The 17224-nt window shown below is 39.5% G+C and overlaps 2 protein-coding genes across 2 annotated transcripts; one reads left to right on the forward strand and one right to left on the reverse strand.

Annotated features, from left to right (window-relative positions):
• Window positions 1-363: 363 nt before the first annotated feature.
• si:dkey-251i10.2 (uncharacterized protein LOC562682 homolog) lies at window positions 364-4369 on the forward strand. Its single transcript, XM_046839334.1, has 5 exons — window positions 364-749; window positions 2695-2807; window positions 3200-3309; window positions 3559-3623; window positions 4101-4369. Exons 1-5 carry the CDS (start codon window positions 560-562, stop codon window positions 4217-4219), a joined length of 597 nt encoding a protein of 198 aa, XP_046695290.1. The 5' UTR covers window positions 364-559; the 3' UTR covers window positions 4220-4369.
• A 6031-nt stretch (window positions 4370-10400) lies between these two features.
• On the reverse strand, window positions 10401-12926 carry si:dkey-251i10.1 (uncharacterized protein LOC100038774 homolog). Its single transcript, XM_046839728.1, is given in 5 exon segments — window positions 10401-10941; window positions 11239-11379; window positions 11461-11616; window positions 11619-11946; window positions 12709-12926. Coding segments are annotated over 5 exon segments (894 nt in total). The 5' UTR covers window positions 12820-12926; the 3' UTR covers window positions 10401-10783.
• Window positions 12927-17224: the final 4298 nt, after the last annotated feature.

Below are 17224 nucleotides of genomic sequence, written 5' to 3' on the forward strand. Positions count from 1 at the left end.
GGTGCACTTACTTTTGTCCAGAAACAAACGCCTGTGTACACGGTGCATCAAATTCCACAATTTAACCTTCACTCTGACATTTTTTCATATCATCAACAAAGGAACATTGAAGAACGAGTTCATAAGGAAGGAAATATGAGCAATTAAAGCTCCGTTGTGTTTATTGTAAACACCAGACAGAAATTAGAATCATCATCATCATCATTTTCATGTTTTAGACGAATCCTTTTTTGGCCCAAAAGAAGTTCCTTGTTTGTCTGTTATAGATATATGATCATGTGGGGGCATTTCTGGGAAGTGCAGGTTCACCTGAAGCACCATGAATTGTTCATGAAGGCCAGACTCTGCAGGCCTGATGAAAGAAACGAGGGGAGGTGCTCTGTTCAGAGTTTTGATGCCGCTGTGACTCAGCACAAAGTTTCTTGTAAAAGCTGCTCTTTCTTTCTCAGGACTCAATCGTTCTCTCTCTCTCTCTCTCTCTCTCTCTCTCTCTCTCCGCCCGTCTGCTCTGGTCTGGGACACACATCTTTTTGTTCTGTGGGATCAGTTCTTCGTTGACATGCTCCTCGTGCTCTTTGTTGCGTGTTGGCTCCAGGTGTGGACAGGTGTAGCTGGTTATACAGCCGGAGCTCCAGTCGGCAGGTGTGGGGACATGACCCCTGGACATAACGTCACCTCGCAGACGAGCCCCTCACCTTACACCATCAAAGTCAGCAACACCACCTTCAGCACCAACCAGACGATCAAAGGTAACCTCAAACGCTATGATTCGCATTTCTTTTATTCATTTCAGCACCAAAGAATCCTGAGAGACCTTCTGAGGGAAGTAGGAGGAGATTAGGAAATGTGACAGTTTGTGCTGAAAAGGAACTCGAAAAGGTCGAAAAGTGTTTCAAATAGAAGCTTTTTAAAAAAAGGTACCTTTTACTGGTAGTGGATGGACAGACAGACAGATACATAGAACAACTTTAAAAGAACCCCCTGGATGGATGGATGGATGGATGGATGGATGGATGGAAGAACAGTGCCTGATGGCTGAGTTGCTTGGAGAAATAACGTGCACTTCATCTCTAAACCGGATGAAACTGGTTGAGAATTAATGAATGTGTAGATTATGAGCTGATGGGAGAAGGTTGGATGGAGGGAAGGCTAATTAGTTAAGAGTGGAGAGCAATGGGTGGATGGATAAATGTCGGTTAGATAAATGAAATGAAACGAATGAGAAAGCAGAAATGGATGGATAAAATTCTGGATGCGTGGAGAGAAGGTGAGCTGATAGAGATGATGGATGGATATTGAACTATTTTAAATGGAGGGATGGAGTTTGGAGAAGAGGATGGTAGCTATTTAAAGGGAGGAAGGAAGGAAGGATTTGTAGACTAGACTGAATGGCGGCTCTTTATGAGAGAGGTAAAGGAAGAACAGATGAAGCGGAGGGGAGAAAGTCTTCAGGGAAGAGGAAGAAGACGTGTGAATTGAGAAGGAGAATTTGGAGATGGATGGCGGGGTTTGAAAGGGTGCAGATGTTTAAATTGAAGGTGCGATGTTAAAGGTGTAACATGATGCAGCCTATAGAGGCAGTTAGCATTAGCGTTGACGCCCATGAGGAAGAGGAAGAGCTTATAATGCTTCATGAGTGATTTGTGATAACATTAGAGAGGGTAAAGAACTGGATTAGGAAACCTCCAGTGAGCTCGGAGACGGCAGGAGGGTCGGTGGTTTTTTGGAAGTCTTGCTTTAAATATCTCTCGAGTTACTCATCCTCACTTCGCCTCGATCCGTGTCCGAGAAACATACGCAATATTTATTTAATCATTTTTCATGTACAGAAATGGATTTTTGGTTCCATATTCACTCTAAAGATTTGGGTTTGTTATTTGTTTATTTATTGTTAAAGAAAACATAGTAATTACACTGTAATGTGTGAACAAACATCAGTTACATGTGGCACATATATATAATATAATATATAATATATAATATCTATAACCTTATAAAAATATAAACTAAACACAGAATTGACTGATTTAATTTTTGTTGAATTCTTTTATGAGATTTTTCTTTGCGTTTTATTTTGCATTAATAATTATTTACATATATTCATATTTATATTATATATATATATATATATATATATATATATATATATATATATATATATATATATATATATAAAAGAAACAAATAAATATATGTATAAAACGCATAAAAAACATTAAACCTCACTAACGATTTAAATATATAGATATTTAACCCCCAAAAAAATAATAACAATAAAGAAATAGATAGTTAAATAAATAAATAAATAAATAGATGAACCATTTTGTTTTGTTCTGTTTATAACAGCAGATTTCCGAAGCCAGTCGAAAAAACGAGGTGTGTAACACAATTAGCCTAAATATCACGTTGTGAAAGAATTGTGTCTGAAAAATTCAATTAAACAATTTCTTCTTAGAAAACTGAAAAATAAAAGAAATTACAGCGAAAAGTTACAAAATTTATTTATTTATTGTGGCGCTAAGTAAATCGCCTGCCCCCCCTGCTGGCGTAATGCTGCAATTACACGTACTACACATACTGTACACACGTCCACACACACAGACACAGACACACACACACACACACACACACACACACAGAGGATTATGTAGAAGTTTGTAACGTGTCAAAAATGTGTGTGTGTGTGTGTGTCAGTGATGATCCAGGGCCCGGTGTACATTGGTTTGCTCCTGCAGGCCCGATCAGGATCCAACCCAATCGCTGTGGGGACCTGGGGTACTCCTCCATCTAACACCCAGCACTTAGCGGTAAATACACACACACACACACACACACACACACACACACACACACACACACACACACACACACACACACACTAACTATTAAACACATACTTTACATTTACATGCACCATTTATTGAGTGTAACATAATGAATGTTGGAGGTTCAGATCTCAGCTCAGGAATATGACAAAACTAAGTGCACCCCTGCGTACGTCACGTGATCAATGACTCCACGTTTATTTCAATATGTTTCTACAGAGCATGTAAATGTTTCTGTCAATCAACTGTTACCATGGAAACGATAATCAACAGTGGAAATCACAGCTTTGCACTTTATTTCATTAAACAGTCTGTTTGTAATGTGTGTGTTTGTGTTTGTGTGTGTGTGTGTGTATGTGTGTGTTGTGTTTTAGTGCTCAGGAAACAGCCAAAGTGCCATCACACACTCCAACATAAACATTAAGAACAACGAGACGACCTACACATGGATTCCTCCAGATTCAGTAAACTCCGCCTTCATCACGTAAGCGATCGGAAAAGTCGGGAAACATCATCAATAATCAATCGATAATTAATTGATAAACAAAAACGATAAAGACACAAAAGGCTTCTGTACAGTAGAACCTGAGTGTGTAAAAGTGCAAAAGTAAAGTTTATGATTTATTAAATAGTGTTGATATAAATATTATTTATTAGAAATACCAAAATATTATTATTATTATAACATTTGGGTTAATACATTTTTAATTTAATGTGTGTTTTTGTCCTTCAGGGCCACCGTAGTTACAAATAAAACCACTTTCTGGATAAACCTCAAATCTGAGACACTGAACAGAGGTGAGTGTTTTACCTTAAAACTTTATAAAGTTTATAATCAGTAGGAAATTTTTTAATATTTCAAGAGTGTTGTTTCCATCATTTAACTGAAATCCATCAATAAATGTTTCAGTTCTGCGTAAAATCCTGGACCTTCACTTGAGTGTAATATACTGAATATTGGAGGCTCAGAACTCAGAACTAAGTGCTCGTCTCAGTCTCCTTTACATACAGTGTGAATTTGGTGAAAATCGGAGAACGTCAATTATTCCACGAAGACAAAAACATCAACGTTCTCAGATATTCACCGAATTCACAATGTACATGAAGGAAGTCGAGAATATAACAGGGGTGCACTTAGTTTTGTCTCTTCACACCCCTGAGCTGGGATCTGAGCATGTTCGTATTTCAGAACCTGAACCTCAAAATGTAAAATAACTCCTTTTTATGTTCTTCTGCTCTGTGTGCTTGAACCTCTCACGCTTTTCTCAACCTCAGGTGGAGGAAATAATGCAGCAGCTGATCCTAAGGTGGCTGTGACCCCTGTTCTGTTCCTCATGTTGATGTCCACGGTGTTCCAATCGTTCATCGATGCTCCATCAACGACCTCCCGTTAGCCGCGTCCCAGTTAGCGTGCTAATCAGTGTTTAATTGACCAGTGTTCCTCACGTTTATACGCCGTAGCAGGATTCCTGGATCTCTTTTTATCTGCAGTGAAGTATGAAATGAAGCTTTGGAATAAATAAATGTAAGGTTTGATTTAAAAATGTTCACAACCTGAGTGTGACTTTACTGTGTACAACAAAACACTGAACTTCTGTAACCCTGAAATGAAAACTTAATCCTAGTCTAAACGTAGCTTTGGAGTAAACCTGACTCCTACCCTAGTGTAGACTCCTAATCTAACTTTAAACCCAGGACTTCAGTCTGGTTTTAACTGTGAGATGTTGTATGGATTAGAGACAGTGGCATTGAGTAAAAGACAGGAGGTGGAGCTGGAGGTAGCAGAGCTGAAGATGTTGAGATGTTTGTTGGGAGTGACGACGATGGACAGGATTAGAAATTAGTTTATTAGAGGGACAGCGCATGTAGGAAGTTTTGGAGACAAGGTGAGGGAGGTGAGATTGAGACGGTTTGGACATGTGCAGAGGAGACATGGGGTATATCAGTAGAAGAATGCTGAGGATGGAGTCACCAGGAAGGAGGAAAAGAGGAAGACCAAGGAGGAGGTTTATGGATGTGGTGAGGGAAGACATGCAGGTAGTTGGTGTGAAAGAGGCAGATGTAGAGGACAGGGGGTATGAAGACGGATGATCCACTGTGGAGACCCTTTTTGTGGGAGAAGCCGAAAGAAGAAGAAGAAGTTAAACCTGAATTCTATCTCCACTCGCTCAAACAAGTTTAACTCTTATTTAAACTAAAACTAGCTAAACCCAAATTACAACTGTAGTGTAATTGAAATCCTAACCGTAGTTTAATCCTAAATCTAACAAATTTATGTCTAAATCTAACCTTAGTATAAGTCTAAATTAACCCATAACCCGATTTAGACCGAACCCTAGAGCAACCTTGTGGTGAAAATCCTGAACTTCAACTTGTGTGTAATTTAAATCTTATGCCATCACACTCCTGAGATCTGAGCACTTCAGTGTATCAGTGTATAGCGTAGGAGTGAACACAAGTTATAGCAGCTTAGGTTTAGACTCAGTTTAAACTTGAACTTAATTTTACTGTTCTGGTTAAACCAGGTTTCGAGCTAGATTTAACTGTAGCTTCAGTCAGGGTTAAACTACGAATAGAAATCAAATTAAATTATAGTTATAATTAGGGCTAAACTAAGGTTAGAATAAGCTTAAACCTGGGTTAGACTTAGAGTTTAACTTCGCTTCTAGTTAGGGCTATAGGTGGGTACAATAAGATTTAAACAAGGTTTAGATGTAGGGTTTATAATAATAGAATAAAAAGAGAGGCTGCTGCGGGAACATCGGTTATAATTTTACTCCCCACTGATATACTAAAGTGCTCAGGAGTGCGATGAGACAAAACTAAGTGCACCCCAGTGTTAGTCTCCTTCTCCTTTATGTACAGTGTGAATTTGGTGAAAATTTGAGGATGTCGATTTTTATGTCCAAAAAAACAGTAAGGGGTTAATAAGCCTTTTTTTTTTTTTGGCGGAAAAATTTGTGTTCTCTGATTTTCACCGAATTCACAGCAGGCATTAGGAGGACCGAGACAAACACAGGGGTGCACTTAGTTTTGTTTGGTCATGCTCCTGAGCTGAGATCTGAGCTTCTGATTTTCAGTAAACTACACTTAAATTGTGCAGGTTTGGACGCAGGACTGAAACGTTTTACTGATGGATATCAGTTAAAGTATGTAAACACTAAACTTCACACTAAATATTTGTAAATTGTCCTGATAAAAGTAGTATAAAATATAACACTGATCATCAGGTATAAATTTCACCTGGTCGTGTTTCTGATTTAAGGTTTATTCAGAAAGTGGTTTTATTTGTGAAATAAAAAGTAAAATGAGGTTTGATTTAGAGATAAACTAGACCTTAATTTCAGGTTAAGCTTGGATGAGGATCATGGAGTTATATTTGAGTTAACCCTGTTAATAACCATGTTCTAAACCTGGACCTTTTGTTGAGTGTAATATAGTAAACATTGGAGGTTTAGCTCTCAGCTCAGATACATGAAAACCCTTGTGTTAGTCTCGGTCTCCCTCAAGTACAGTGTGGATTTGATCAATATTTTTGTCCATAAAATTATTTTGGGCAGTAGAATCGACATTCTCAGATACACATTAGGAACACCACAACTAACATAGGGGTGCACTTAGTTTTGTCTCGTCATGTTCCTGATCTGAGTTCTGAATTTCTGATTTTCAGTATACTACACTCAATAAAAGATCCAGGTTTGGGAATTAGGGTTAAACCAAGCTTACATTTTGGTTGAACTTGGGTAAGGGTTAAGTTAAACTATGGTTTGAGTTAGACTTAAATGTAGGTTAGAGGCAGGGTTCATATAAGCTTATAAATAAAATACATTATAGTTATAATTAGGGTTAAACTAGGGTTAGAATTACCTTACACCTAGGTTAGAGCCAAGGCCTAACTTAAAATCTAGTTAGGGATAAATGTGGGTACAAATTTAGGGTTAAAAATTAAACTATCAATTCTAATGCAACTGCGTAACAGTAACATCATTTTAATGTAACGAATGTAAGTGTAACATAACTGATGTAACAGTAATGTAACTGATTCTATAGGACGAATGAATAATGGAATTGTACTACCATAATTCTATTTAAACTTTAATGTAACTAGCATAATTCTAATGTAACTAATGTACCCGTAACACCACTGTTTTGTTACCAGTGTAACTGTAACGTAATTATCATGTAAAACTGGACCCACACATTTCAGCTGCCGTGTAATTTTCGAACTCTCCGCAGCTCATTTCTCCCGGAGACTGGTATAATGCTTATACATTTGTAAGGAGTATTTTTATCCTGTAATTGTGGTATTAAAGCGGTAATAGATGATTATTCACAACTCGAAATCGAAGTCTCTAAATCGCGATAACACGACGCCAGCTTTTTCCTTTTCCTCTAATTATCTCCCTGTCAGAAAGCCAGAGGGAAACATTAACACAGATGCCAAAAAAGTTACTGAAACTACTGCTGCATGTGTGTGTGTGTGTGTATGGTTTGCAGTTGTGAATGTTGTGCAGATCATGTGTCTTTTACACACACACACACACACACACACACACACACACACACACACACACATTAACTGAGAGGAGTGAGGCATTTCTGGCATCTCTCACCATTACAGTCTGGGTAAATATTAGCATAGAGTCAGTGCTACATAAAGTAGCAGCTAAATCCAGTGGCTTCACACACACACACACACACACACACACACACACACACACACACACTCCATAAAGTAATGGGACAAAACTTAAACACCACAATCTCACATTTAATCTGGAAATAATATTTATAGTCATGTGATGCTTTGGAAAGTGTAAATCTGCTTGTGAGACGTTTGCACAGAAACATCTGTTAGAAAATGTGCAGTTTGGTTAGTACTTAAATAAACCTTCATGGTCCTCCCCCAGGAGCTGTGCTGTACAGACCTACAGGTGCAGTGTTAGAAAAAGGAAATAAAAAAAGGACGATGCTTATACTTTACATTTTAGACATTTTGCAGATGCCTTTATCCAGAGCGACTTGGTGGAGCTGGGATTTGACCTCATGACCTTCTGAGCCAAGGGCCAATGCTGTAACCACTGAGCTGCTACCTGCTCATACATGTTGGTCATACACACATATATACACATATATTATATAGATCAGTGGTGGGCGGTGCATTTGGTACCTGGGCCTTCAGTAGGCACTTACCCGACTTAATCCACCACTTAATACCACCACGTCGCAATTATAGAAACCATCAATACTGTACAAAAACGTATGGTATAAAGCCCAGCAGTACTGACTCTGAAGGCTCTGGGCAGATTAGATTGACATGGCAGCACATAGAGGCTGAAATCTAATTGGACAAAAAAATCTAACCTCCACATTCACGTACTAGAAGCAGTGCAGCCAAAAGAAACGCTACGAAATAAAGAGAATAAACTGTTGGGAAAACATTATTACAATTTCATGGAACAAATATTAGAATTTAGGTTGTAAATGAAGTTCAGTGCTTCTGATAGTGTTTATACCAGCAGAGAAGGTTTTACTGACCCAGACCGCCCGCCACTGATAAATATATATCTCCCAGCTTGTAAGGAAGCTGGGGTCAGAGGGCAGGGTCAGTCATGATACAGCACCCCCTGAAGCAGACAGTGGGAGATTTAGATGATTTGAAGCACAATCAAGAAAATCAGAGCCTTAACTGTTGAAAGACACCCAAACCCCCCATGAAGAAAACACTTCAATAAACCCTGCAGTATTTTGTAAGAACAATTTCACTTTCATTTGTAAGAGAGAGGAGATTCTCAAAAAGCATTTTTTTCCAATCAGAAGACTGAAAACTTCAGAAACCTGAAGTCTCCACAAGGGGGTGCTCTAACAAAGATATTTTTAAATTTAAATTTTAGTTAATTTAAATAAGTTCTTCAAGCTCTCCAGAAGAACCGATGACCTTTATTAGTTACTTCAAATCTTTTATTTTTTTTCTTCTATCTACACTGAGACTGCGCAGACCGTCAACGAAAGCGTAGCTTTATGAAAACGATCTCCAAAGTGGACACATTTCCGTGCTTTGCTTTTTCAGATGTTTCAGTGTGGATAAGCAACTTTCTGGAAATAATTGAAAACTAAAGTGTGGACATGAAAAAGGTTTTTTTGAATAATTAATCTGGATTCGTTTACACGTAGCCTACGTCACTTGGTAAGGCATGTTAAATTTGCATAGAAAGAAAAGAATCCAGGTGTGTTCCGTACTGAATTGTTACTCCATGTCCCACAGAGACACAGAAAATAAACAAATCACCTGCTGGTGTGAACAACGTGAAACTGCTGCTTTACCCTCATTTCCATGTAACCCTGGTTGTGGTTACAACACAATGCCAAGTGAGCAGCATGAAGGATGAGCATTTCATTAGAATGACTCAGTTCACCTGGAGCAAAGGCGTGTCTGGTGAGACGCAAAGGAAGGAACGCAGTCGGAGAGTATTGAGAACATACTTTTCCCCCCAGCATTGATTACTGTAAAGCAGGATTCACTCAGGGAAACGAGTCCACACCAGAAAAACCAGAACAAGCGCTTCTGTTTTATTACACCCAATCACACAACCTTTAATCTTCTCCAATGGGTCATAAGGTTTCTCTGATGCACCTCAGCTAGGGAAAACCCTCCACTTCTCTTAGAGCTGTTTCTACACGAGTAACAGCTCAGAGAGAAGTCAGTAAGGGATTAGGAGATAGAGAAGAAGGAATTGGACTTTAGACTGGAGCTCTAGGTCTTTCACACACACAGGATTTACAGCAGGACTCCAGACGGTGGTGAGTGTTTGCGTCATCAGTTCCGAGGAGATAACGAGGGGGTTAAATATAGTAGCTGTGAGCAGAGTGTAAATCTGCTACACGCAACCAGAGACTGTGGCACGAGTCCAGACATCAGCATGAGCGTAATGTGGATGAATGGTTCCTACCATTCCACCATCTCCCAGACGAAGCGTCCGGTTCTTAGTAAATCTGGATGCCGGTGCCACATTCACATCTCATTCAAGAGAAATCAAAGCCCCGTAAATACATATTAAACACTGTGTTCAAATACAACTATACCCACTGAAATCTTTCCTGTGACCAATTCTGTTCCAGGAGGAGCTGGATGGAGATATTAAAGACCCAATAAAGGAAATAAACCACTGCATGTTGTGGGTTTACAGGAGATTAAAACAGGGTGGTGTAATTGAGCAGAACTAAACACCATTATAATATAAATATTAATCAATAAAAACACTATTGTAAAACTAATCTCATACATATATGCAAAAAAACTTGCATTAAAACATTTATGCAAAAGCAACTCTTAAACCTGATTGGTCAGGAGGTTTTAAGTAATTTACAGCAAACTGCTCCCTTTGAAACAATAGTCGCCATAGCAACAACAAATATTGGTAGGGTGAAACCAAGTGTAACTATTACCATGGTGGGGTCAATTTTCAAAGGAGTCTCCAGTTTGACATATCATCCAATCAGGTTAATGGATTTAGAAATCAATTGATAGTTTTTTCTAAAACACATGATGTATAAAAAAAAAAAAATGCTCAGATGTTTTTTTTCAGTAGGTTGAATTTATTCAAGCTGTGATTTAAAAACTGACGGAGTGAAGAACAAATTCAGGACTCTCTCACATGTAGGAATGAGGACGAGTTGGTTAGGACCGGGGAGGGGGGGATAACGATAAACCGACTAAGAGAATGGCTCACACACACTCGCGCGCACACACACAGTTTAAATAAACACCATCTCTGTATTAATCAGAACCAGCAGCAGTACTAATTGGGCAGAAGAGTCAGGGTTGTTTTCTTATCATTCTTCTTCAACGTTACGTGTTTTAACCGTTTAAATTTTTCCTATTTTTCCCTCTTTTTGTCGGCAGACTTTGTTATTATATATAAAAAAGAAAATACGGTGACTGGTGAGAAAGGGGGCATTTAGATGACCTTTTTGAGCTCATCGTACAGGACAAGGACGAAGGCACCACCCATGCCACGGAGAACGTTGGACCATGCGCCCTTGAAAAAGGCCTTTGAGCCTTCATCTCGTGCGATCTTCTTCCAGCAGTCAATGGTGCCGGTGTACATGATGTCGGCTGCAAACACAACAACGTTTATGTGCACAACTTGACAAAAATGGGGCTTTGAATATTCATATAGAACCTAATTTCTGGATGAAATTTTTTTATTGTTGACAGCCAATCAGAGGGGAAAATATATAAATATAAAATTATAATTGACTAAAGGCAGGAAGCAACAATAAATGTAGACGTTCAACTGATGTTCTGTACTATTTACACAAATACACCCATATGACAAATACAGCTGAGGTAAAAATCCCTCCTTTTCTGTTAAGCCTCGTAAATAGACAGTGATTTGATGAGCGATTTTACCTCCTTTGCGACCGGACTGCATCATCATGCGACGCCTGACCGTGTCGAAGGGGTAGGAAGTGAGACCGGCGACAGCGGTTACAGTCTGAGCGATCATCCAGCTCACCACGATGTGGGTGTTCTTCGGGTCGGGCATCATACCTGTGTGAAAAAATAATTTAAGAAATAAAGCTTGGTGTTTATTTTTATTCCTAAAATGTTAGACGGAAACCTGCGACTCACCCTTTGCCGTGTCGTAGATGCCGAAATAAGCTGCTCTGTAGATGATGATCCCTTGCACGGACACATTGAAGCCCTGGTACAGCCCCTTCAGCCCGTCTGACTTGAAGACCTTCACCAGGCAGTTCCCCAGGCCGGAGAACTCTCTCTCGGCGCCGGCTTTCCCACGTCAGCGGCCAGACGCGTTCGGGCGAAGTCGAGAGGGTAGACGAAGCAGAGCGAGGTGGCTCCGGCGGCACCCCCGGACGCCAGGTTACCAGCGAAGTAGCGCCAGAACTGCTTGCGCTTGTCCACACCGTCAAGGAAGACCTTCTTGTACTTGTCCTTGAAGGCGAAGTTGAGGGCCTGCGTAGGGAAGTAGCGGATCACGTTGGCCAGGTTGCCTCTCCAGAACGACACAAAGCCCTGCTCCTTGGGGATTCGCACCACGCAGTCCATGATGCCCTTGTACTGCTTGTCAACTGTGATCTGCTTGCTGGCATGTTGGACCTGCAGATAGAACAAACATCACACTTACTGTCTGGATCACCTTTACAAAATGAAGGGGGTTTACACTTTATTTTCAGCTTAAACTGTAACCCAGAAGATATAAAACCATCCAACACCAAGTAAAGACACAAAATAGTGAACAAACGCTTTAGTAAAAACCAGTCTCCTTGAGGCGACCTTACTTGAAAAATCCATCTACCTGGAATTTGGATTTTATTCCGTGGACAGGAAAATACCTGGAATAATTTATAGTAAAGATTTCGACACTTGGAATAAAAGGAGAACGATTACATAACGCCGGGCGCACTTCCGCTTTAATGGCGGCGTCCATGTTGAAAGTTAAGGCGAAAAAAATGGTAAAAATACGTACAAAAAAGATCGTAAATCAGAACACGGGTTTGTTTAAAGGTTTCCATTGAGGGTAGATGCGGAAAATGTTTATATATATTTATATATAGATATAAAACGCTAAAGGTCTTGTTGAAGCCAGCGCACGAGCGCTACAATGTCATGCCCTCTTGAATGGGAGAAGCTAGCCGGCTAATCTGAGGTACTCGGTAGCATGCTAACAATGCTAAAGGGCATCGAAGCAAAGAAAGGTTAGCTTTATTTGCGGTGTAATGAAATAAAACGTAAAAACACGATGGTTATAGTGTGCGAGAGGTGAGAGTGGTAAAGCCGGGTTTAAAGTGAGGCTGAAGCGGCGGTGATGAAACACTGCTGGAGGATCCGGTTACCGAGCCGACAAGATGCCGGGCATACCTGAAGGAGAAGCTTGACTCTCTCGATGGGAGCGACGGCTGTCTTGGAGATAGCGGCGGCAATTCCTCCGGCCAAGAAATCCTTGGCGAACGAAATGGCGGTCTCACTCATCTTTTTCGTTTATTTAGTTATTCCTTTTGTCTTTCTTTTTTTTTTTTTTATTCCCCTTCTGTCCGTCCTTCTTCCCCACCCTAAGATCTGATCTTCTCGGCCGCTCGGTCGAAATGGCCGATTTTTATACAGGCATCAGGGTTTTTTTTTTCCTCCTCGAGCCCGAATCTCGCGAGAGCGCCTTACATACCATTGTGATTGGTTCCGTGTGCTGACGTCATCAAACCATTCACCTCCCCCATCCGTCCTCGTTCCTCAATGACAATAGGAGGAGAAAAAAAACTCTATGCCTACTATACTTGCGCACTACGCAGGGTAGTACGCGTGTCGCGCTGTCGCCATGGTAACGCCCGGCCGCGTACTACTGAGTACCCAAGTAGGCATTATAGAGGAGCCTGAACATTTTGTTCCATTCACGTTCAGGGTTGTTTCTTTTTATTATACACCTATATGACAATGAAAATACAATCAGGACTATGATTGGCTCTTATCAGGCCCAACCTTTTTTTTTCATTGAATCGACATAATTCCCAAGATTAGATGGAAGTCCTGAGACGCCATGTGTTCTAATTTTTTTTATTCCATCCCAGTTTTCTCGTTATCACGACTTGATTTTTTTCCTGATATTCTGCATAAGATCATGTTTTAGATGCAGCTTCGTTCCCTTTTCATACTACACACTTTACTGCACACTATTCACGTTTTGTATACATTTGCACACTTTTTTGATATATGAAATAACTCAGTGTATAATGATAACAATAGTTTATGTTTAAATTCAGACTGCCAATTAAAAACGAAATGACAGTCTACAGTAGGTAACACCCATGTTTTTTATTTGCTATTAACGTTTACCTCATCCACCAACACTATCATCAAACATTTCTGTGCTTTTTATTTTAATGAAATAACAACAGCAATTACCATCCATCTTCATTTAAAAAAATAAATCTAAAGTAACATGTGATCGGGCCTTGGCCTGTTCCTGACCTTCAAACACCTGGTAAATAGACTAATGCCTTCACACATTAATCGCTTGCATTGGATATACTGTCTATGAAAATAATCCAAAATGTTGACATCACAAATAACTCTGTAGGACCTCTATGACGTTTGAATAAACTTTATTCCAGTAACACGGTGAGGATTTCATGACCTCGTGTCTATCACGTGACCTGCATGTCGGCTTCATGTCCTGCCAAGTTTTATATATATATACAGCGCTGAACAAGGGCCGTGAACCGTATGGACATTCTCAGCTGGCGCTAAAGACTAACGCGGGCCAAGAATAGAGTTGAACTCAAGGTCTGTTGTCCTTCAGGAGAACAGCTCAGGACCGAGGCCTGCTGCAGAGGTCAGACCTGAGCTTCAGCTCCCTCTAACACGGCGCACAGGTAAAACCAGCGTCTTAAAAAAAAACTTGACTACCGTCTAGAAGGTCAGATCCGACTGGGTGTATTTTGTACACATTTAAATCCTGAACCAGCCAGTTTGCTCACTCTGAGAACTGAATCAGGAAAGTTACTTTGATTTTGACGTGTCGCTTCAACCACCCTGACCTTGAGACGTCCACATTCTCACAAGGGGAATGAAGAAAAAACAATGACTGGTGCTAATTTTAATAGGTTTGAACTTTAGTCCTGAATATCTGATGATCTGATACAGCTTCAAGAAAATCCACATTAATAGTTAACTAATAGACCAAAAATGCAGAAATGGCATTTAATTTGTCCTGCACACTGGTGTGTGTACAAGTCACAGTTATAATAGATAATATATATTACATTTTATTAATATTTTTATAATTCCAAATTGCAAGTTTGTAAATTTTTTTTGTCAACTTTTCCCCCTTTGTAAATTTTTCAAAATATTTTACAGAATATTTTATTATTATTAATATTATAAGTATTTCCGATATGAATATCCACAAATAAACCTCTTTGCTCTTGTTACTCTGTGACTGGTTGGTTTTCTTGACTGTTTTAACTGTTTTTTTTCTCAGTTAAAAGCTGAAATGATTCTAAATTATTCGTAAGTTATAAAGTGTTCACAGTAAAATGTACTTAAAACGTTTACAAAAAGAAAAAATTAAGAAATTAAAATAATATTTTGAAAATAATAAATCCCAGCACAGTCTCTCTCTTTCACATACTTCAAATGAAAAGCTAATAAATAAATAAAAATTACTTGGGTGTGGTTATTGTAATTAGGGGGAGGAGTTTACAATGTTGCAATACACTAAACTGCCACTAAGGGGCGAAAAATCATTATTTTTAAAAAAACAAATCGGAGTAAATAAAATTAAATGGTTACGTGTTACAATATTTTGTGATAAATTTAAATGAAATTTTTTTAATTAGATTTTTTTTTTCCGGACAATTTCTCAATTAATCTCAGGCTCAATTAAACAAGAATTTAAGCAAACCAGTTTATTGTAAAATAGAAAGAAAAAAAACAATTCTGATTTCTTATAAAGTGTAAAAACTGTAAATTTCCTCTTGAAATTACATAAATGATTAACAAAAGGTACAAAAAAGGTTTGAAACACAGTGTTGACTGTAAAGAAAACACAGAGGTACAGAACTGATGTATAAATAGAAGTGCTGCTGAAACGTCAGAAGAAACAGACGCTCCGTATCCGATCACCAGGCGCACGACATCTCGGACGCAGCATCGCTGTTTCGCCTCCGACGGATCGGAGACCAGCCGAATTCCGATTGGGCGTCATCAGCCAGGTGGCCACGCCCTGAGTGGGAGGGGTTTCGGAAACTCTGCTGTTTCCCTCTGAAGACTCGAGGTCTGGAGTTCATCTGCAAAAACACATTGAATTAAACACCAGGATGAGATTCCTCAAACTTCATAACCTGAAAACAGAAAAGTAAAATATTCCGAGAAATTTTCAGACCTGGACGAAAACGGATGTGTTCATCTGGAGGGTCTCCACACGCTCTGTTAGATGATTTAGCCAGTCCACGTGATCAGTGATGGACTGACGCAGATCTATGCCGTTCTACACAAGGAATAAAGCTAAATGATAAATAATCACAAATATAATTCGCTAGTTTAGTTTATATATTGTCTTGGCCAGATAGGAATAGTGCTTTTAAAAGCGTCTCACCCCAGACAGATTTTCTTTCAGCTCAGCTGCAGCAAGTCGGACATGTTCCAGTTTATCGATCTGCTCCTTCAGGTGATCTTCCAGCTCCTGAATCATCATCAGACCTTCATCTGTCTTCCTCATCTGCTTACCCACCATCCTGCTGGAATACACACACACACACACACACACACACACTATTAACATCAATCAATCAATCAATTAATCAATCAATTTGTCTCTATCTATCCATCTAATTTATATTGATAGATAGCTCAGATGAGTCGGTTCAGAGTCGACTCTGTAAACGACACATCACACACAATAGACTCCAATTTGAGCATTTTTCTGTCTTTTCTTACCAACATATTCACAAGTTCTTCAACTAAAAAAAAACAAACAGTATTTTAACATAAAGTGCAAAAGGATCAAAACAGCTAAATTGATAAATTCTTAATCTTATATTTAACTGAGAATAAGCAGGTCACTGAACATCCCGACTCTTGATTCATTCAGGTAAAGTTTTACACCATAACAAACACAACAACCATTCCTTTAACTCCATTTTCTTTTAACTCACCAAATGTAATGTTTATTACTTTAATTGTAAAAAAAAGAGTTGAGTTATAATGTAAAGAAAAGTCCAGCTGAACAGCGGTGAGGCTGCAGGAGGGGTTTTTCTTCCAGGTTTGTTCCGAAAAATCTTCGGAATGCAGCCAGGTTGCCAGATTTCCCTACGATCCCGCACTCACTATAGAGTGAAAAATGAAACATCTAAATAAATTAATAAGCAGCAGTTTGTTGTGGTTTTAACCATAAAAATGATCATGTAGGTGAAGGGAACAGAGGTGATGGTAGGTATGGTTTTAAGGAGAGGAATGTGGAAGGGCAGATGGTGGTAGATTTTGCTAAAAGGATGGGAATGGCAGTGGTGAACACTTATTTAAGAAGAAGGAGGATCATAGGGTGACTATAAGAGTGGAGGAAGGTGCACACAGGTGGACTATGTTCTATGTAGGAGATGCAACCTGAAGGAGATGGGAGACTGTAAGGTGTTGACGGGGGACAGTGTAGCTAGACAGCATCGGATGGTTGTCTGTAGGATGGTTTTGGAGGTGAAGAAGAAGAGGAGGAGAGTGAAGACTGAAAGCAGAAGAAGATGGTGGAAACTGAAGGAGGAAGAGTGTGAGGTTCAGGGAAGAGGTCAGACAGGAGCTCGGTGGTGGTAAGAGGTGCTGGATGGTTGGGGAACTACTGCAGGAGTGATGAGGGAGGCAGCTAGAAAGGTACTTGGTGTGTGAGGAGGGT

This window comes from Silurus meridionalis, chromosome 25, assembly GCF_014805685.1.
Source record: "Silurus meridionalis isolate SWU-2019-XX chromosome 25, ASM1480568v1, whole genome shotgun sequence".
NCBI classification, from domain to species: domain Eukaryota; kingdom Metazoa; phylum Chordata; class Actinopteri; order Siluriformes; family Siluridae; genus Silurus; species Silurus meridionalis.

What these genes read in the sequence shown, in the direction of transcription:
- si:dkey-251i10.2 (XM_046839334.1), top strand. Translation starts at nt 560, where the DNA reads ATGCTCCTCGTGCTCTTTGTTGCGTGTTGGCTCCAGGTGTGGACAGGT. An exon ending in GTAAACTCCGCCTTCATCAC is followed by an intron (nt 3,310 to 3,558) that starts GTAAGCGATCGG and finishes TTTGTCCTTCAG; the next exon opens with GGCCACCGTAGTTACAAATA. An exon ending in ATCTGAGACACTGAACAGAG is followed by an intron (nt 3,624 to 4,100) that starts GTGAGTGTTTTA and finishes TCTCAACCTCAG; the next exon opens with GTGGAGGAAATAATGCAGCA.